This window comes from Vigna radiata, unplaced genomic scaffold (assembly GCF_000741045.1).
Source record: "Vigna radiata var. radiata cultivar VC1973A unplaced genomic scaffold, Vradiata_ver6 scaffold_351, whole genome shotgun sequence".
NCBI lineage: Eukaryota > Viridiplantae > Streptophyta > Magnoliopsida > Fabales > Fabaceae > Vigna > Vigna radiata.
The window spans coordinates 236,996-259,813 of NW_014542186.1; the positions used below are offsets into that span (position 1 = coordinate 236,996).

At 34.4% G+C, this 22,818-nt stretch overlaps 3 protein-coding genes across 5 annotated transcripts; all 3 read right to left on the reverse strand.

Annotated features, from left to right (window-relative positions):
- Window positions 1-4,953: 4,953 nt before the first annotated feature.
- Window positions 4,954-5,409, reverse strand: LOC106779188 (uncharacterized mitochondrial protein AtMg00810-like). The gene has a single exon (XM_014667251.1). It carries the CDS (start codon window positions 5,407-5,409, stop codon window positions 4,954-4,956), a length of 456 nt encoding a protein of 151 aa, XP_014522737.1.
- A 2,532-nt stretch (window positions 5,410-7,941) lies between these two features.
- LOC106779189 lies at window positions 7,942-8,613 on the reverse strand. Its single transcript, XM_014667252.1, has 2 exons — window positions 8,488-8,613; window positions 7,942-8,370 (listed from the first exon to the last, which is right to left on the reverse strand). Exons 1-2 carry the CDS (start codon window positions 8,611-8,613, stop codon window positions 7,942-7,944), a joined length of 555 nt encoding a protein of 184 aa, XP_014522738.1.
- A 1,571-nt stretch (window positions 8,614-10,184) lies between these two features.
- Window positions 10,185-14,608, reverse strand: LOC106779196 (peptide methionine sulfoxide reductase). Of its 3 annotated transcripts, none has more exons than XM_022776481.1 (3): window positions 14,399-14,608; window positions 11,597-12,021; window positions 10,185-10,762 (listed from the first exon to the last, which is right to left on the reverse strand). In XM_022776481.1, exons 1-3 carry the CDS (start codon window positions 14,604-14,606, stop codon window positions 10,511-10,513), a joined length of 885 nt encoding a protein of 294 aa, XP_022632202.1. In that variant the 5' UTR covers window positions 14,607-14,608; the 3' UTR covers window positions 10,185-10,510. The 3 variants fall into 3 exon arrangements, with proteins under 3 accessions (XP_022632202.1, XP_014522747.1, XP_014522748.1); XM_014667261.2 differs by having other exon boundaries at window positions 11,597-12,121; window positions 14,399-14,538; XM_014667262.2 differs by having other exon boundaries at window positions 11,597-12,155; window positions 14,399-14,536.
- Between the last annotated feature and the right edge of the window lie 8,210 nt (window positions 14,609-22,818).

A 22,818-nucleotide genomic window follows, 5' to 3' on the forward strand; every position in this document is an offset into this window, starting at 1 on the left:
TATATTTTAATTTTTAAAATTTTAAAAATAAATGGACATAATTTTTTTAAATTAATTACGTTAAATTTCATTGATGTGTCAAACACGTTTTTTATTTATATTGAAACGAGAACGTGTTAAACTATGTAAAAAAACTCAAATATTAGCATAAAACGTGTTTGATACTTGTAAAAAATTTAACGTAATTAGATTAAACAGACTATATCAAATTCTTTTTAAAATTTAAGAACCAAAATTTATCAAAGTTTTATACATATACACAAATTTTAATTTCATCAAAGTTGAAAAATTTTAATTTGGTGTTAAAGTTCAAGAAGTAAAAGTATATTTAATCTTATACTTACATGGAAGAATTTGAAGAAAAAGTCTTTTATATTTATTAATTAGTCACAAATTGAGAGTAAAAGAATGTTAAAAATGATTGGAAATCACACAATAGAAAAATAATCTTTTCAAATGAAAGTACATAGAGGACATAAATATAAATAAAAACATAAGAAAAAAAAATGAATGTGATTTCACATCCCAAAGGAAAAACATTATTACTCAACATGTAATTTTCCTTTCCATGTAATGTTTGATGGAGAAAACTACAAAGTTTTCATACAATTTTTCTGAAAAATAGCAAACCCTTGAATGAAAGATCTATCAAAGCCTCTCAAGAGACATATTAGCCTGGATAACAACTCCTTATTTCTATAATACTTTTGTGTTGTTTTCTTTATAATATTACTTTATGTGAGACTTGATGAATACCCAATTGAGAACTAAGATATCTCCCTTAATTAACCAAAAATTTCAAATTGACATGCTACCAACGTATCTGTTTGAAAAGCTCTTGCCACTAATTATCTAATCGAACTCATACATGGTGACATTCTTTCCTTCTGTAGCTGGCAACTCACCAATATATTGTGGCAAGCCGCTATGGGCTTTCGTTTCTTTTTGTTTCTGCGTGCAACACCTGACGTTCTTCTCTTTTATGCCTTCTTTTCTTTCCAATTGGTATCGGACATCAGTAAAGATAAGGAAGAAAGAATGTCTCAAAAGATGAAGTTCATTTTATGGAGTTGGCTGTTTCCTTACCGCAAACATTGTAAGAATTGATTATTCATAAAATTGGCAAGAACAACCATACAAGTTCTTTCAACGATAATTTGAGTCGGGTGACATGTATTGAATTTCCTATATTGGTTTATTGGAAGGGATTAAACGGTGATATTTTAAGCATTTTATCCAGTGTTGCATTATTTGCTAGCAGAATAGTATAGCACTACTGCCAGTCTTGGGATGCTACAAGCTCTGCCCATTCCTTAAACCTTTTGGCAGCATATCACCATGAACTTCATATAATTAGGGATGGACAAATGGAACTGCATTGTTAAAAACTGTATTGAACTAAAAACTAATTTGTTTAAACTGAACTGTAAAATAGTTTAGACAAATTGAACTGACCTGTTTTTTGTTTTATCAAACTGAAATATACTGTACTAAATTGTATTAAACTATAATATAAACTGAACTGAACTACTAACTCAATTGTAAATTGTACTAAACTACAATATAAACTGAACTAAACTACTAACTGAATTCTAAACTGCACTAATTTTAATTATTATACCATTTTTACTTTTTTTAGAGGAAAAATACTCTTATTAGAAAGAAAAAAAACCACCTGAGTATATAAATTAATTAGTTAAGTATAAATTTGTTTTTAAATTTTAATTTTTTAATTGTGTTTTACTTACATTGTTAATATATTTAAGAACCAAACACTAGTAAAAAAACTGGATTTAAAATCGCACAATAGACCTCGTTTTTAGCAGAACTGAAACATATTAAAACACAGTGGTAGAATTGTAAATAAAGTGATCTTTTATGACTCAGTTCATAGTGAACAGAAGCCTAAAATTTGAATTTTACTCTACTGCCTCAGTCAGTTGGGGACCCAAGGTGATGTGTCAGGTATCATATGACATCAGTTGTTGGGAGAACCGATGCATACAGTGATTTATTGCCCCGTTTATTAGTTAACCGAGGTAGTAAAGGTGTTTTATCTTTCCTCCAGACACGTAAAGGTGCTTTATCTTTCCTTGGTCGCCCCTTCCCCTTTTCCTCTTCTTTTCTCGTGAGAAACCATGCGGCTCCAAAATCTCCCCCTTTATGAAAATTCCTCTTTGTTCGCCAAAACACTACCGCTGGGAGCCACTGCCACCTCTTCGTCGCTTGCGAGTGCGTCGCCTCTAGAGGGAAGAGCAAGTGGTGGCCGTTGGGAGTGAAGTGAGGTTTCTGGTGAGTGGCGACCATGGAGGTTGACCGGAGGTTTATGGTGAACGGAGGTTGAATGCGGCCATGGAGGTTGAACGGCGGCCATGCGAGTGCGTCACAGTAGCACTGCAAAAGCGCGAATCAAGCGAGTTCTCGAAGTTCGATGGCGGTTCACGGTGGACTTTCAGGGTCCTCCGTTGCATTGGTAGCCCTTCCCCTTTTCTCTTTCTTTTTCTAGCTCGCGATGCAAGAAGAGGTAGAGGTAATGCCACTCTCTTCTTCCCCTTTTCACTCTTTTTCTTTCCTTCTGGTTCAACGCAGGGAGGGTTTTCTTTTCCAGCATCTTAGTGGGCGTTCTCGTGGTGGTGGGATCGTAGAAGCTTTCCTCGTTCAAAGAAAACGCGAGTTCAGTTCTGACCGAGCCTATGTGCAACCGGCGTCGCGGTGGCGAGAGAAGACGACGATGTGTCGCGATTGACGGCAACGTAAAAAACAATAGTTTGATTATGGTGGTGCTGATTCTGCGATTTAGGGTTTAGGTTGTTCTTCAATTTTGGGGGGTTTTTGTTATGATGATTTGATTTCTTCTACGATTTGAGATGTAGGTTTCATTGAAATTGAAATTAGGGTCTTTCCAGTTATGGTGTTTTAATCTTGTAATTTTGGTTAAGATTGATGTCTGGGATATGGGTTTCGTCTCTTAATTTGGGGTTTTTCGTTCATTATTTGATTTTGGGTTGTTCTTTGGTCGCGCGAGTGGTGGCGAGGGAGGCGCTAACAGTGGTGGCCATGGGTGTCAAGGTGGCCGGCGATGACAACTCCGTTTTGGCAGACTTGCAGTGAACCTTTTGGGCCAGTAGCCCAACGATGTATTTTTGGGTTGGGTTGACAGTTTAGAGGGCACATGATTTAAAAAAAAAAACAAAAGGCTTTGACATCAGTTGTAGCCTGAACCGAAGCACAAACTTTTGACGTGTTACCTTGGGTTAAACCAAGACTAAAAGTTTCCACTTTTTTACCTCGTTGGTATATGCCTTAGTTCAAAAACCGAAGCATATCGTCAAAAATAACTGGTTCCGTAACTGTTTGGTGCACTAGTGAAAGTCAAAAGTTCTTTTTTTTATCTCATATAGACATGTTTTGGTTGAAAAATCGAAGTATGAATCTGTTGCTAAAATATTTCGCTGCATTGGTGTTAATTTAGATGTGCTTACGAGTTTAGTAACAAATAATCGAGATATCCATGATTTCGTTGTTTTATCATTTTTCGTAAGTGTAAGTAAATGTAATCATACATTACTCCCAAAATGTTAAGACAACTTGTTTTTTATTGGTTATGATGTTCAATTGTTCAACTATTATACATTTGCTCAACAATTAAAAAAAAACACATCAACGTAAGACAGTACAGTTAACTACAATTAACTGAACCGAAAATTTATTAAGTTCAGTTTTTAAAAACTGAACCATAAAACAGTATATTTAAGTTATAGTAAAAATGGTTAAGCTCTTTTTAGTATAATATAGTACAATTAACTATAGTACAGTACAATTTAGTATTTTTTGTCCAGTCCTAGATATAAGGTCTACTGAATTCTAAAGGCAACCATGTGATTATGGTAGTGGTGGATAAGCTACACAAAACTGCTCATTTTATGGCCCTGACTCATCCTTATACAACAAAGGATGTCGCACAATCCTTCCCAAACCACTTGTTCAAGTTACATGGATTTCTTGAAACTATAGCTAGTGACAGGGATTCAATATTTGTTAGCCAATTTTGGTAGGAATTTATGGCAGGACAAGGAGTGTAGGTCCAACTTTCCATAAGTTATCACCCCAAACACAAACAGAAGTTGTGAATAGTGTTTAAAAATATATCTCAAATGTGTGTGCACTAATTCACCCCACATATGGATGAAGTGGCTTCCCCACACAACTACTAAGGCTACATCTTATGAAATTGATTACGGTCAAGTTCCCCTATTGACCTATCTTAATTATATACTCCGTGAATCCTGATAGCGCTGGTGCAAATGAACGAATGATAATGCGTGACAAAGAATAGAGAGAGAGAGAAAGAGCAAAAGAGCGTAATACAGAAATGGAGAAAAACTAGTTATTTTTCATTAATAAGCAATTGATATATGCATACAGAGAAAGGGCTATAGAACTGTCATTTATCAGTTAAAACGGTTATCAAGTTTAGGTTTACATATTAACACTCCCCTTTAAAGATAAACTACTCAAAGATCTAACTCCAAGTGATTCCCTAAGCCTTTCAAATCTATTTTGACGCAACGCCTTAGTGAAGATGTATGTTATTTGCTCGTCTGTGGTGTAGTATATCAGTTCTAACTTTCCTTCACTGACTCGCTCTCTAAGGTAATGAAACTTGGTTCCAATGTGCTTGCTTCTGCCGTGGGAGATTGGATTCTTGGATAGGCTGATTGTTGATTTATTGTCCATCATTAAGCGTGTTGGTATGCGGTGCTCAATCCTCAATTCTCATAGAATGGCTTCCAACCATGCACACTGACAAGCCGTTTCAACGGAAGATATATATTTTGCTTCGCAAGACGAAAGTGCGACGACATTCTACTTCTTCAAACACCACGATATGGGCGCTCCCATAAATTTAAACAGGTACCCAAAGGTGCTCTTTCTATCCACTTGATAGCCGCTTTAGTCTGCATCACACCATGCTTCCAAAACATCGTTTGTGTTGTCAATTGTCCTGGGGAAATAGAGGCCATAGTCTGTTGTTCCTTTCAAATAGCGAAGAATATGCTTTGCTACTGCCAGATGAGACTGTCTGGGATCGTGCATGAACCTGCTGATGAGCTCGACTCCAAAGCTGATGTCCGGTCTGCTGTTGCAACTGTAGCGGAGAGTTCCTACGATCTGTTTGAACAGGGTTGCATCCACCTTGGTTTCTTCTTGTTGATATGAAAGCTTCAAATTTGCCATGACAGGAATGGATGTGTTGTTGCAATTCTTCAAGTTAAACCTTTCCAAAGTCTCTAAAATATACTTTCTCTGATGCATGTGTATTCCATCTTCTGTCTGCACAAACTCCAATCCAAGGAAGTAACCCAAGTTGCCAAGGTTAGTCATTTTAAGTTCATTCTTCATCTTCATCTTAAATTCTTCAATCTCCTTTGTTAAACTTCTTGTGACCAATAGGTCGTCGACGTACAAGCACACCACTAGAGTACGTAGTTGCTCAACAAATTTCACGTAAGTTCCATTTCAACAATACATTTTGTAAAATCGTACCTGATAACCATTGCATCAATATGTTTGTTCCAGGCTCTTGGTGCCTAGGGAAGGCCATATAAAGCCTTGTTCAGTTTGTACACTTTCAACTCTTGCCCCTTCTTAACGAAACCAGGTGGTTGATTCACGAAGACCTCTTCTTCAAGCGGGCAATTAAGGAATGAGAATTTAACATCCATCTGGTAAATGCTCCAGCCTTTGAAGTTGGCTATGGCAACGACGAGCCTTACAGTCTCTAGCCTTGCAACAGGGGCATGAACATCTGTGAAATCTATCCCGGGTTTCTGCAAGAAACCTTTCGCGACCAAACTAGCTTTAAGCTTTGCAACACTTCCATCTGGTTTATACTTAGTTTTAAAAACCCATTGTACTTCTGTAGCTCTTCTATGGTGGCAATTCCACCAGCTTCCACGTCCTGTTCCTTTCAATTGCAGATAATTCCTCTAACATAGCTTCCTTCCACTCTTTAATCTTGATTGCTTGTTCCCATGAAATTGTTTTAGCACCAGCCAGAAGAGCATAGTAAACAACATCACATGAATCTGTAATATCATTGTCGCTAAACAGTTGATGACCTACAAGTCTTGTGGATGGAAACTGCGTTCTCACTAAACTTCTAGTATCAACATCTTCATTAACGCTAATTTGCTCGACTTCCTCTGTATTTTTCTCCCCCAGCCAGGTAGTCACAACAACACTAGGTTGTCCAGTTGGATAAGTCTCTGCATCATCCCATCTAAAAAAAGTTGACTCATCTATTAACACCTCTCTGTTGATCATTTGTCTCTTCTTTGGATCATATAACCGATATGCACCTGTTGGATGATATCCTATAAAGATGAGAGTTTTGCTTCTGTCATCAAGCTTCTTTCTTCTTTCAACTAGGATGTGTTTGTAGCAGATTGAACCAAAAATTCTCAGATGACGCACATCTGGTTTCTACCCTGACCAGGCCTCTTCGAGTATGCATGTTGACAGTGCTTTGGTAGGGCTTCTATTCAATAAGTAGGTGGTCATCGAGACTGCTTCTCTCCATAGGTAAAGCGGTAGGTTTCTCCCTTTGATCATATATCTGGTCATATCCAATAACATTCAATTTCTTCTTTCCGCTAATCCATTGTGTTGGGGTGTGTATGGTGCTGTAACTTCATGCAGAATCCCTTTGTCGGTACAAAACTTATTCATCTCACCTAAGTTGAATTTGCCTCCTCCATCAGTCCTGAGAACTTTGATCTGTTGACCAGATTACCTCTCGGCCATGGAACAAAATTTGACAAAATAAGCTTTTCCCTTTTCTTTTAACAAGTATACCCAGAGTTTTCTAGATAGCTCATCTACGAAAAGTAAGAAATACTTTTTACCTCCTAGGGATGGCACGTCGAAAGGTCCACACATGTCTGCATATACCACACCCAACAACTGTCTCGCTCTTTTGGGTGCACGTTTTTTAAATGCTTTTCTGGTTTTCTTTCCAGTGGCGCAACTTTCACAGACCTTGTTTGGCTCAACAATTGTAGGAATGCCACTCACAAGATTCTTATCTTTCAATTGCATTAGACTCCTAAAATTTAGATGCCCGTAGCGATAATGCCACAGCCATTCTCCTTCAACACTCGTTGCAGTCATGCATTGTATCTCAATTGCATTCATATTTAATCTAAACGTTTGATTTCTTGCAATGGGAGCTTTGAGTATCATCCGCTATTTCTCGTCGAAAAATTCAATATGTCATTGTTGCATCTTCATGGTATATCCTTTCTCTAGAAGTTGGCCTAGACTAAGAAGATTGCTCTTTATCGTAGGTACATAAAGAACATTGTGCATGTACACTGATCTTCCATCTTTGCGTGTGACCAAGACTTTGCCCGCACCTTCAGCTTTAATGGTGCTATTATCTGCAAAGAGTATTGTACCTTTGACGCTTGTGTCTAAATCAAGCAACCAATTTCGATTGCCAGTCATGTGGTTAGAATAACTTGTATCCAAGTACCACGACATTTCTTCCTCTACATGGCTCATTTTCCCAATGAGTGACACGTATTCTATATGTTCAATCTTCTTTGCACACTTGTCTGTTATCTTGCACGTCTTCTGAATGTGTTTTCCTTGTGCAATTCTCCAATCATCATCATTTTTGCCATGCGCTGTAACGGTCATTAGTAAAACATGATCTGAATTTGATTCCAATTCATCTTTCACAAGATTTGCCTCGTCGCTTTTTTCTTTCTTTGTGCTTTCATTGTGCCAACACTCAGAAGGGTAATGGCCATACTTGTTACACGTGAAGCATTTCATATTTCTCTTGTCAACGTTCTTTCTGCCTCCTCTTCCTCTGGGCTTTCCTCTTCCTTTATAGTTTCCTTCTCTTTGTTCATTATAGTTATCATCATTGGTCTATTCAACGATATTAGTGAATTTGCCACCATTTCTACCACCACGACCTCCACGCGATTTTTCTCTACCTCTGTCAGTTCCGTGATTCTTGTATGTTTGACCGCTTCTAGCTTGTAATGCTTGATTTGTGCTTTGTAACACATTTTTCTCCGCTGTTCTTCTCTCTATTAAACGTTGTTCATGAGCTTCAAGTGAATTTTGAAGCTCTTCAACCCTCATCTTTTCCAAATCTTTGCTTTCTTCAATTGCCATGGCAATATGATCGTATTGGGGCGTTAATGTTCTCAGAATCTTTTCGACAATCTTTCTATCTTTTACCACTTTATCACACACCCGCATTGCATTGACAACCACCTGAATTCTGCCAACATATTCCTCAATGGTTTTTTGCTCCCCCATGCTCAAGAGCTCATATTGTCTCTGTAGTGACTGCCAACATATTCCATAACCATCTTGTAGTATATCCCAAGCTTCCTTGGTTGTTGCTACCCTAGAAACCTTTTGAAATATCGTCGAAGAAACGCACTAGTGTAGGAGCATACGTGCCTTGCAATCCGGTTTCTTGTTCTCTTTGTAGGCTTTCTTTGATTCTTCTGTGTCTCCTTTTGTAGGTTCTTTAAACCCTTTCATTACGATTTCATCAACCTCTTGAAAGCCTAATATAACATCCATCTTCACGCACCAGTCATCAAAATTCTTCCCGTTGAACACAGGAAGGCAGTTCTAGATCAATCTCGCCAATGTGAATCCTCCTTCGCTAATTGAGTTCTTCACTTGTTTGGCGCTTCACGAACCTGTTGCTCTGGATACCACTGATAGCGCTGGTGCAAATGAACGTATGATAATTCATGATAGAGAATAGAGAGAAAGAGAGAGAGAGAGAGAGCAAAAGAACATAATACAAAAATGGAGAAAAACTAGTTGTTTTTCCTTAACAAGCAACTGATATATGTATACACAGATAGGGCTATAGAAAAATAGTTATCAAGTTTAGGTTTACATCTTAACAAATCCAGTGTAGAATTGGTGGACAAAAGCCTAATAAAAGGAAGGGATGAGATGCTAAAAGTAATTAAATTTCATTTGAAGAGAGTACAAGAAAGGATGGATGAAGCAAGTAGCTCATAGAAGTAGATCATATAGAAGTTATGAAATTGGGGACATGGTTTAGGTAAAATTACAAGCTTATAAACAAATTTCAGTAAGCTTCACACCTAATGCTAGATTAAGTCCCAAATATCTTGGGCCCTATAATATTTTGTACAGGGTGGAGGAGGTAGCCTACAGGCTATAAATTCTAGTGATGATTCTATTAGAAAAATGCTTGAGAAGTAAAGCATGTCCACCTTTTAATTATGTTTATATTTTATTTTATTTTTTAGTTGTCATTATTTCTCTAGTTTTAAGGAATCAGTTAGGTTTATTTAATGGTTTATTTCTAGGAACACATTATTAGTGGGTGATTATATTTTTTAAAGTTTTATACCAATAACAATCATGTTATCCTAATGATAACAAAAATTATATAATTTACAAATACAGAAAATATTTTATGAATTCGATATAACAAATTTTTCTAATAAAAATGTAATTTAGTATACTAAAATGCATTAGTTAACCATTATTTTCAAACTTTAGATTCTTTTATTTACTCAAACGACTCGTAATTTTAAAAAAAAAAAAAATTCTTACATTCGACTACTCTTTTCTAACTTGAAATCTCGCTTTCTAAGTTTTTACTCTCTTTTTTTTTGCATATTTTACTGTGCAACATTTTTTAATGTGTTAAATGACTTCACGAAAGATTATTTTTAAATGGCAGTTTTGTCGTTGACAATCAGTGTACAAGAATCTCATACTTACGAAGAATCAAAAGAAGGAATATTTCAGAAACGGCTGTCCTAAAACAGTTTGTGACTAATCTACAAGCAATTTTACAAAGTTTTATTTGAAAAATACTACGTGAAGGTAAATAAATTGTGTATGCATTTAGAAAACAAGATAGAAACGTTGAAAAATGTACCGAAAACAAAAGCATGCTTAGAAAGTTGTAAAGTAAGCAATAATCAGACAAAGTATTAATGATTAAACTATATTTCATGAATTCAAAAGTGCATATCATACTATAGATTAAGAACACCTTTGACCCTAAATAACTCTATACTTAAAAAGTTGCCATATACGTTATCTTGGAAACAAAATCTAAAATGTATTAGATTTTTCATTATTAGATATCTATAATATATAACTAACCCCTCTTAAATCCATTTCACATAAATCTTGAATTCAATATAGCACACCATGACTAGTTCATTACTCCTCCAGTTCATATAAACATTCTAATTAAAGGCATACTATAAGACCAGTTTATTAGAAAACTATACATATAAACTACTACATAACTCTAAAAAGTGATTCTAGTTCTATAGTGATATTCACCCTGTAAATACAATACAGAGAGTAGGTAGAGTGTGACTTAGCTTTATAGATAAAATACTTTACAACAAAACCATGCTTTAAACATCTAAATGTTATTTAGAACCTTTGATGCAATTCCCATATGAATAACCTAACCATAGCATCGGATTGGATCGTTGCATCCCTTTGAAGCAGATTGCTTGGAGCCAAATCTGCCTCCTTTCTCGAGGTACTGTTGATGGTATTCTTCTGCCCTGTAGAACTTCTTGGCAGGAAGAATCTCAGTAACAATCTTCCTGTTCAGCTTCTTCTGTTGCTGTTCCAAGGACACTGTGGCTGCCTTCTCTTGTTCAGGTGTGTAAAAGTATATTCCAGACCTGTATTGTGTTCCCACATCATTACCCTGCCACATAGGAAGAACAAACTGTTACTTAGTACTTCAGCCACATGATGCAGCTGCAGCAGCACTACAGATCACAAGTTGTCAACACATATTCAAAGTTCATAAGTGCATGCATTTGAATGATGAAGAGAATGAGAAAAATTGCAGTGCTGAAAAGAAAAAAACGGTTTGATCAGAAGCATATAAAAATAAGTATTTGCAATGAACTCCCAAAACGTAACTGAGTGAGAACTATAGTAATAACTTGTGAACTGTGAAGTCACATATACATATGTATGGTGTAATGGTAAGTAAAAGTGGAATGAGTGATGAAGGAAACAAACGGCAGGGTAAAAAATCCCACAGTTGGCATGGCAAAGAGCTTAATAATTAGTAATGAAAAAAACAAACATCAAGAGATTCCCCCATCAATTTGATATAACCCAATACATAAGATAACATATTGGAAACAGAAATCACAAAACAAGACAACACAGGATGTTCAAACATAAGTTCATGCATTATGCAACAGAAACTATTAGCATCACCCTAGACCATGTATCACGATGCAAAAATAAAGTATAGCAAAACGATGAACTATTTTAAGTAAAGAGTTGGTGAATAATTCTAAAGAAACTTTACATAAATAATCCACAATCCCAAACTTGTAATTCAGATAAGGAAAGTGTAGACATCAAACTTGAAGCCAAGGTTATCAGTCGAGTGTTTACATAGATCACTATATAACAAACTTGTAGATAGTAAACAGTCAGAACATGGTACTTATAACAAACCAGACCAATACATTCAATTAAGCATGACTAAGTTTGTAACAACTAAAAAATAAAAATTTACCTGCCGATTCAGTGCAGTAGGATCATGTCTAGCCCAGAACAAACCAAGCAAACTCTCATAGCTACATTGATTGGGATCATATTGGACCCTGACAACCTCTGAGTGGTGTGTGGTCCCTGTACACACATCCTCATAACTTGGATTATGCAGCAGCCCTTGGCTATAACCAACTTCTGTCTTGGTCACCCCCACTGCTCTCTGGAAGGCCAACTCAACACCCCAAAAGCAGCCAGCACCAAACTGGGCAAACTGTTGACCTGGCTCGGGTATGTCATCATCCGGTCCTTGAGCAGCTGCTGAAATGTTTTCTGCTGCCCTTGGGCTACCCAACCCAACGAGTCTACTCAACAGGTTCATGGAGGACTTGTTACCAGCAATATTTGGATGAGTTCTGCAGAAGCAGCAACAACACTTGACAGAAAAACCTGAGAGTGATGGAAGGAGTTTCGTTTTGAAAAGGCTGGAGAGAGTAGAAGAAAGTAACACAGAAGGGAACTGATTGAGCAAGTATGATGCTTCTTATGGCTGCAAGGAGTTTGAATACAATAAGCACCTTTCTCTACAAGATTGACAAACTTAAACAAATAACCAAAAGCCTAAAAACAAGAACATAGTTTTACTCCAGTGTACTGATTGATAACTTCACAATACATGACCATACATAATAGCGATGTCAAGCCCCTTACAATATAAGAAATTTCCTCTCAACATAGAAGAACACACAAGAAATAACTATTGAAAGAGATAAAACAGGCATAAGATGTTGGACTGTCTGTCTAACTACACAACACTGCAATAATAATTACAATTAAATATGCGAGACTTTGTTCTATAAACATAATATGATATGCCTACATAATAAATCCTTACATTAATTACTAAAAGCAGATTTTTTTCATATTTCCAACAATAACAATGAAAATTCTGCAGAGAACAGAACAACCAATCCCTTTCTTTTCTCAATCATTTCCTCTCCTCCACCCAACCCCCTCCCCCGCCTCCCCCAATTTCCCTTTCTCCCCAAATTTCCTTCCCCACTGACAGCTGTCCCTGTTGCTATCATTTCCCCCATCTTTTTCCATCTAACTCCTCCCTTGGCAAGTTCTCTGTGAGTTATTTGCCTATTTTCTACCATTTTGATTCTCACTCCACACGTGCTGTCCATCATCACCTTTTTATCGCACTCCCTTAGTCAACTCTAGTATACACATTACCATGGACCTATCAGAAATCTATTAAAAAGCTTTTACTGCAAATGAAAAGAGAAACCTAAATTACTGCAATGTTGGTGAAGAAATGTTTTTGCATTGCAGTGAACCAAATTTAAAATCTAAAAACACTCAATTCTCTGACAAAACACTAAACTGGTTAATCACTTGTCCACTAATGATTGCATAATACAATAAAACCATAAACAATCCTCCAACCAGCCATTTAAAATTCATAAGCCAGTCAAACAAAAATGGAGACTCTAAGCAGCAAAATTACATATAGCAATTACTAATTGTTGCAAAATCAGTCTAAATTTTGAGTGCACTAGAAAATTTTAAATTAATAAACTATGCTTTCATATACATACATGTCTGAATTAGTATATACATGCATATTTGTATGAAATGCTCCACAGTACAAATACAAGTTTATACCACCCATGAAATGAAATGTGGTTTTGTGTAGCCATGTTTCGTCTCTCCAAATGTTAAGTAAAAAGTATGGTGCTGAATCCTGATTGGTTAGCTTCACTTTTCTTCAAAATTACTATGCGAAAAGTATGTAATGTATAGTATTTCTCATATATGCATGCATTAGTGGTCACAGGATACGCTCAGACAGACAAGACAAACCTTTCAAATATGACATAAGGTCATCTATAATCTATTTGTAGTTTAGTTACAAGGACTCAGCCAGTTAACAAAAAGAATTCATGCTATAAATACATTATAAACTGAATGAAGACTAAGCCGAAGAATTACATGCAGCTACTACTAATTGCTGGAAAATCAATCTAAACCTTGAGGATCCTTTTTAAATAAATGAATGCATTATACTGTTCTATATACAAGCAAGAATAAATTAGTATGTATATGCATGTGTCTTGGTAGTCACACAAGATAATCAAACACACACGAAGAAGAACCTTTTGTATATGACCACAAAGGTCATCCATTCATGGTTTAATAATAGGCACTCAGTAAGATTTATACCATAAAATTCTTATTTTGTTTCTCTCTCAGAGGTAGTCAGTGATCCAATCGGTTTACACTTACCAAATATTTTTCTTAATCTAACGAACAAACTAACTTAATAGTTAAGTTCAAGGACTAAATTAGCTCTTTTTTTTTTCCCATTCCAATGACCAAACCAACCACTTATGCCAATTTCATGAACTAAAAATTTGACAATTTACTCAAACTTTTATCATCCCATATAGATGGTTTTCAGTTTTCTAACTTAAAAAATACCCACAAGCTGATATAAACTGAATGGGAATTGCAAAAGAAACGCTATATAATAATAGAAAAAAAATAAAAAAACCTAGGAACGTTAACAGATGGGATAGGCTGAAAATTCTAGAGGGAAAAATTAGGCAAAGCAAAAATAAAAGCCAATCCCAACACCAACCCTTCAATTAATTATTCCAATCACTCTCCACGAAAAGAAAGACATGAAATCAATTACAAAAGCCATAATCCCTGTTCATGGTATTTTTCTCCGATCGAATGCAAAAGGGAAAGAAGGGAAATTGAAATGGAAAAAGAAAAAGAGTAATTGAATAGAGAAAAGAAGAGGAATCACACATACCCAGAGTGAAAGAGAGAGATTGAATTGCGTTGAGGAATGAGAAAGGATGAGAAGTAGAAGAAGCGAAGGAAGAAGAAAAAAATTGGGGATTGGGTAAGAGTGACAGCAAACCAAAGGAGATTTCCACGTTGTTGTGGTTTGGTGAAAGGGACCAACGAGGTTGTTTCGTTAATATCCCCAACTCAAAATCTACGTTCTCTACTGCCATTTTCATTTTCTCAAATAAATTCAAAATTGATAAAAATATTTTGAAAAGGTTTAAGCACACGTGCGACCGCTCGCGTAGGCCTTGTGCTGACAACCTTTTCCCTTTTCTCAAATAAATTCAAAATTGATAAAAATATTTTGAAAAGGTTTAAGCACACGTGCGACCGCTCGCGTAGGCCTTGTGCTGACAACCTTTTCCCTTTTCTCAAATAAATTCAAATAAAAAAAATCTCCTCTGGATTTTACTTTCTGTAGCTCACAATTTCTTCCACACCACCCAAATTTTCAAAATAATTATTTTATTCTATATATAAGTAACTTTCTAATTACATGTTTTAAAAAAATTTAGAATAAATTTTCTAAAATATAATTTCAGAATAAAATATTTGAAACAGAATTTCTAGAAAGCATCAAATACAATTTGAAATAGACTTTTCACAATAAAATCTCCAAAAATAACTATAAAATACATATAATATCTTTCAGTAGTTTTTTCAAAACATTCCTACATAAAATATGATCTAAAAAAGGCTTTTCGAAATGGATTTATTTTTTCCACATTTTCTCTCTTCTTCTTCATTTGCTGTGTACAGTAACGAAGCATGTTAAAGTCTTTCTCTTTTCCAATTATTATGAGATGCAATAAACAATAACCATTTTCACTGACCCGCCTTTTTTTTTCTTCTTGATTTTATTTCTTAAAAACTACGGCCCGTTCGGCTACAGCAGTCCAAAACAAAGTGGAACGGGCTGCTCCACCGTCATTCGGCCCACTAAGATTTAGGCTTGTTATCATCAGTTTTCTTCAAATTCATTATTTTAATATATATATATGTAAATATTTTTAAAATTTGTAATTGATTAATTAATACTTTTATAACTTAAATAATTATTTTATTTACTTATTAGATTATTACATTATAATTAATAATTAAAACATAAATTGTGAGCATTTATAACTTAAGTTGTAATATTATTATATATTTTTAATTTTAAATAATATAATATAAAAATTTTATTTTTAAATTTTTTTTAATTTAATTTTTAGTAAAAAATATTGAACTGAAAGACCAAATAAAATTATCAAAACAAATTAATAAATGGAAAACATCAACTCAATTGCTTTTATTTTATTTTTATTTTCATTTTTCTTATTTTTGTTTTTTTTATATTATTAATTACTTTATTTACTTAACCACTATTAACCAAAAATACATTCTCAATTAAATATTATTATGTTTAATAATATCTATTTTCTCATCTTTTATATCAACTATAAAACTGATTGATAAAACTAAGTTCTTGATTAATTCTTCTTCAAGTTTTCTTATAAAATAAATTGACTTTCTTAATACTAAATAATAACATAACATATAAATTGTATATGTTATGTCATTTAAGATTATCTTTTATGTTATTTTTTTATAATAGGTTTCCCCTTCATGTATTATATTTATATTTATTTAGCATTTTGGTAGAAAATCCACTTTATATTTTCTATGCATGAATGATATAAGTGTTTTAAAATATCTGTGACTGAGATATCAAAGTTCTTGAGTTTAAAAAAGTATATATTCATGGGTTTTGGTGTATAACATAAAACATGATTTTATTACATATAAAATTAATTTTTTATTTTTAATTCTTATTTTTTTGTTAATTATCATTGAAATTCCTTTATCTTGACCACTGTACCAACAATAGATGGTCATATACGTAACTAGGTGACCATAGATAGTTTAAAAGTTATTGGAAAGATGATCTTATAACAAACGTTGTGACATTACTATTATATCATTCATTTGGGCGTGTGATTTTAATTATGTAATGTTTTGAGACAATGATTATGTTACCATTAATATCTATCTAGGTTTAAACCTTGCATGGTGATCGTATTTGTATAAAAGTTCTCATATTTTTAAATGTTTTAATTTGTAAAATTGAGCCAATTGTCCTAACTGTTAAATTGTCACAATCTGCGTTAATTGGTGCTAACGTGCTGTATAATTAATACATTGATGTCAAAATATTTTATTACGTGGATTTTTTTTTAATTTAAGAAATTATGACATGACAACCCTTGGTCGTTCTCTTCTTCTCCATCGTTTTGATCTTCTATCTCGTGTGAGGAAAGTGGTCACAATGGCATGACTAAGCAGCATTTGTGGTAGCTCGCGGCAGCGTGTTGAGCGTTCTTCTTCTTTCCCCTCTTTTTTTGCACTGTTTTGCGTTGCAATGAAGAATTTCTTCCTTCTTCTCTTTCTAGTCTGTTCAAAAGTTGCAGAGAAGAGGTAGCTGAAAAATAAGAAAGAGATTATATTATGGGTACTGTGTGATTGAAAAAAGGATAAATTGGATTTCTTAAAATATTCTGGAAGGAAAAAAATTTAGGAGAAATAATATACAAATAGTTTAAAATAAAATCAATACTACAATATATGTGTATCTGTTTATAAGAATTTGAAAACGAAATCAGAAAAATGTTTAACAAAATATTTTTCATCAGAAAAAATAGTTTTGAATAAAGTAATTTTTAATCAAATTTATCAAACTAATTTTAGTTTAAAAGAAAATTTGAAGTTAAAATATTAAAACTGAAAAATAAATTTTATTTTTATGTAAAACTATAGTTTTAACGTTAATTAAAAAGTACATTGTAAATTAAAATAAAGTTGTCCAAATGCATGTAATGTAAGATAAAAAAAAGCTTATATAAAGTATAGAATGAACTGTTTGAAATTTTAAAATAAGATAAAAATGCGTATAATTTAAATTTAAGTGAATTTGAAGTTTTTGAAATATTGTAATAAATAATATATATCTATAAGTAAATTTTAAAAGTTAGGATTGTTTTTTTTTTTTTAAGAAAATCAGCTTACTAAAAAAAAGCTAAAATTCAAATATTTGATTTATTTTAGAAATTATAGTATCTAGAGTTATCATCTTAACATTTTTTATTATCTTAACCATTATTTATTATCTAAATATTTAAAATGTATTTTATTATTTTTATTGATCATCTAGATATTTTAATACATATTTTTAAAATGTGATTTTATTTTAAGATCTTTTAAAATATTTTTAGTTTTATATTCAAATGGTTATAGATTCTTATAAATGGAAGAAAAGTTAGTCATAATTAAAAAAAATATTTGGAAAGAGAGATCATTCATTGAGGAAGAGAGAAAAATATAATGTCTAATATCATGGTTAATGAAGACGACATGCATGAGTTAAACTCATAGTAGTGGATGAAGATGATAGAAAACACACTAAATGAAGAAGAAGATTCATTAAGTATAGGTGATATTTTAGGAGAAGTTTATCATGAATTATCCAAACATTCACTATCTCAGATATTTTATATTCATCATTTCTCCCTACTTTGGATTTTAGGTTTCAATCATATTTTTTTATTACACATGTTTTTTATTCCACTTTATTGCTATCATCTTCTAATTTTATTTCAATAATTTTAACTTTTTACTTGCCTTGATATGTTGAATTATGTAAATCACTTGCATAACTCAAATCAAACCACTTTTCTTTCCTTTTATTTAGATTGTCTAACATTTATTATGACATAATCATCCTATTTAAATTCTCGCACAACACATGATAAACGACTTGAATTATACTTTGTATAATGAATTTAATGTACTTGGAGTATACAGAGTTACATACATAGCTCTAACACTTGATGTATTTTGTTTAATGTATACTTTCTTATCATTTTCAATATGTGATTATAGATAACTAATTTAGAAGTAACCGTAGTAAGTAATTAAAATTTTAGTAGTTAATACCATATATCAATTTAAACTTTAATTTACAAATTAATTATACTTTTTTATTAATAATAAAGGTTTTTTTATATACATAATAGGATGTACATATTATAATATTTTTCCATTCTATAATATTTAAAATATTTTTAGGTTATTAATTTTGAATGCAATTCCTTAATTATAAAATCATATTAATTTAATAGTTTTCTAATATTATAAATTATTGTACTGTTTATTACGTATTTTTATATTTATGATTTGAGGACTTTAATGATCTTAATTTTTTGAATGAAGGCTATTGCAAATATGAATCCATCATTAGATCTTTCATCAGATCCAATAACATTAGTTACAAATAATATTTAAAGTTCTGGTGCAGACCTTTTTGTTGGTGTTCATGCTCCAACTCCTTCCAGTGTTGTTCCTCCACTAATAATAATCAGCTTCCTTCCCCTCATAACATTACTTTATTCAATCACGTTGGGTCTGATTGGGTTCAAATGTCCAACAACTCAAATCACGTATGTAGTGGGGGTGGTTCGGGTAGACCGGTTGTAGTGGAGGTGGTTCGGGTAGACCGACCGGTTGGGATCAAAGAAGGGGATATAAGTTTTGATCGGACAGTAGATATAAATATAGAAAGACATTTATGAGTATTGATTGGAAAGTAACGGAAGAAGGGACAGTTTGAGGCAATTAAGGGGCGGTTATGAATGCATCTATAAATAAGGAGTCAAGGGCCAGGTAAAGTATGTTTTTTCTGATTTTGATCATTAGTCTTGGCTAAACTTCTGTCTGACTTGGGCGTCAGAGTGTTTTCTCTGCAGGACCCCCCTGGTCAACAGTCAGGATTGCAAACCGGCGAGACAAGTTGGACGAGCGGGAGCACGCAAAAGGGTTTGGCCGGACGATTTCGTGTCCCAAATACTGAAACATTTGGCGCCCACCGTGGGGCCCGAAACTGTGATTTACCCAGAAACGAACACAATGGCTGAGCAATTACAGTTACAGGTTCTACAAGAGATGCAGAGGCAGATGCAAGAGATGAGGGCGGAGATAGCCGCTTTGCGAGCGGAGCGAGAAAACGTGGCGGGGGGACCCTCGGTACAATCAGTGAATGTGCAAACAATCCATTCTGGGGATGAGGAGGCGAGTCGACGGCCGTCGGTGGAGGAAGTGGTGGGAGCCGATGGAGGGGGAATTGTAGGAAGGGGTCGAGGAAGAGGGATTGGTCGAGGAGATGGGCCAAATGGAAGAGGGATCGGTAGAGGAGAGGGACTGAATGGAAGAGGTATCGGAAGAGGGGAGGGACTGAACGGGAGAGGGAGAGGGAGAGACGGTCGGGGAAGGGGGAGAGGAAGAGGGGAAGAAAATGTAGGATGTGACCAGGAAAATCTGGAGGGGCAGAGGGAGTTTGTGGGGCAGAATCAGCCATTCGAAGAAGATCCGGAGGGTGAAGACCAGTTCGTTCAGGCGGAAGGATTGCATCCATTCACCAATAATGTTCTGGGGGTGGTAATGCCGGAGAATAAAGTTTTCCCATGGGTTGAGAAGTATGGGGGTACGTCGGATCCGGTGAAACACCTACGGTCGTTTGTGGATGCTATGGCAGTCTATTCATCTGATGAGCTAGTTTGGTGTAGGGTGTTCTCTTTATCCTTAAAGGATGAAGCTTTGGACTGGTTTCATTCATTGCCACCGCGGAGTATTGATGGATTTGTTACCTTGAGGCAATTATTTAGCCAACAGTATGCTTCAAACCGTTCGAGAGGATTGACCTATACAGCCCTCGTCAGGATGAAGCAAGGGCGTGAGGAGACGTTGAAAGGGTTCATGGAACGTTTCAACCGAACGGCTCGGCAAGTGAGGAATGTAGACCAGCGGCTGATAGTAAGTGCGCTCACGACGGCGCTAAGACCAGGACCTTTTGTGGATTATCTATACGAAGAGGAACCCCAATCTATGGGTGAGTTGCAGCATAAGTTGGCCGGGTTTATACGGATAGAAGAGGGAAGGTCGTACCGGAGTTACCAGGGGGATGAGGGGGTGGTGAGAGAGAAGTCGGGGCGGGAAAGAAGAGGAGAAAAACGACCGGGAGGGGGGGAGCATAGGATGACGTTAAAACGAGGGGCAGAGATGCAGAGAGTTCAGCAGTATGTACATCACACTCCTTTAAGCGCGCCACGGGTAAGGGTGTTGGAGGAGGCTTTGAGGGCTAATTTGTTATCGGTTGCACGGTCCCCCACGCCTAGAGGAGCTGATGAAAGCAAGCACTGCTGGTATCACCAGAACATGGGACATTCTACCGAAGATTGTGTCACACTTAAAGATAAGCTGGAAAGCTTGGTACAGGCAGGACATTTGAGGGAATTTGTTCAAAGAACGAATCCGCGTCCTAGTGGACGCCAGGGAGGTCAAGGAAATCGACAACCGATCGTGCGGAGAGAGCCGGTGGTTGTCGAACGGCAAGAGGATGATAGGGGTAGTGGGAGGCCTCTGAGAGGGGTTATTAACACTATTTCAGGAGGCTTTGCAGGGGGAGGTCCCTCTTCGGCTGCACGGAAGAGACATCTGAGAAACTTGCACAATGTTAATGGGGTAGGTGTGGCGCGAAGAACTATGCCCAACATAGTGTTTTCGGATGAAGATTTCCATGCACCGGACCCAAATCAGAATGATCCCATGGTGATAACAGCCATTATCACTCGGACCCAAATCAGGATATATACTCATGAAAAGAATAGAAAAAAAAGTTTACAACATTCAAATCAAATCTTTAAAACAAAATTTAAAAGTAAAGAAATCAGTGTTCATCAACTTCCAAGAATAGTCCAAAATTTTTTGTATCTTTGAAATTTTTTTCGAACTCACGAAGGTTCTGTCTTAACCTAGCAAGAACATAAACATGATTGGACAGATCAAATAAAGCATTGTTTACGAGAGAGTGAAATCAAAATATTTTAGAACACATGCAACTCAATAAAATTTAGAACAAAAATTGATTAGATTGTCAAAGAGACCGAAATTTCAACTTAATGAAAGAATTGATTGGTTAAATTTGAAAAGTTCTTGATTTCAAAAAAAGTCTATGGTAAAGAAGAGGATGAGATTTTGGAAAATTCTCAAAAGAAAGAATATGAAGATTTTTTTTTTTTTTTGAGAAAAACTGTTTGGAGAGATGAAAACAATGTTTGTGTTTTGTTTAAAGAGACTAACTATAATTCTTAAAAAAATTACAATTTTATTTATTAATAACACTTTCATATTTTTTGAGATTTTGATATTTTTTTTTGACAAAATTTAAAATTTATTAATTTCATAAAAAATGCAAGAAATAATAATTTTTATACAACTGCTCAGTTCAAATTAAACACTAGTTCGTATAAAAATTTATTAAATAAAAATATTTTACCAAGAAAGGAATAGTTGGATAATTATATACATTAGTAAATCATTTCTATAACTAATTTTTAAACACTTTTTAATTTATTTTATCTTTTATCTTTCACATTTTTCCTTATCAATATTTTAACTAGAATGTAAACCGTATTTGAAATTTGATTTAATAAAAAGAGAATAATTATTTACTATTTTTTAAATATATATATATATATATATATATATATATATATATATAACTAAAAATATTTAAAATTAACTTAAACAAAAAATATCAATAAAAAGATAAAATAAACATTAAAACTAAAATAACACATTTTTATTATTATAAAAAAATGTACACCCATAGGTCATATTGTTGAGATTGTTGACAACACAATATCTATATCACTCTGGTTTTTGATGATGGCAACACATTTTTAATAACACATGTATTGTTATGTGTTACATGTTCCAATCTTCAGTGTTTATTGTTATCTTGATGAACATGTTTGTGTGAAATCTGATATATGAATGCATATTCACTGTTATGATATTTGTGACATATATGTTGTGATTGCATTACATATACTTTGGAAAAGGAAAACCACATGCACTTTTATGAACTTACATTGTGTGGCATAACTGAGGGCTGTAAGTCGAATTAAGCTCGTGACTATGCACAAATTTTCAAATACAGTGCCATGTGAGATTTTACACTGAAAAGAATTTCAATGTGTGCAAATATGTGTAAGTCGACTGTGTGCACCTCGCATTCGACTTCATCAGTTGTTTGATTTGAAATTCTATTATGCCCTTGAATAATAACAACTATATTTTCAAATGTTAGTTAAGCATTGAATGAGGGTCAACTGCATTGAATGAGAATTTATTTTATTTGCCTTGACAACTACTAATTTGACTTATCTGTTATAACTGTCAGGGACAGTCGCCTTAATTAGTAGCTAAATCGACTTCAGGAGCGTCTGGTTTATAGGAATCTATAAATAGACGAGACCTGAATTGATCACAAGAACTTTTGGAAAT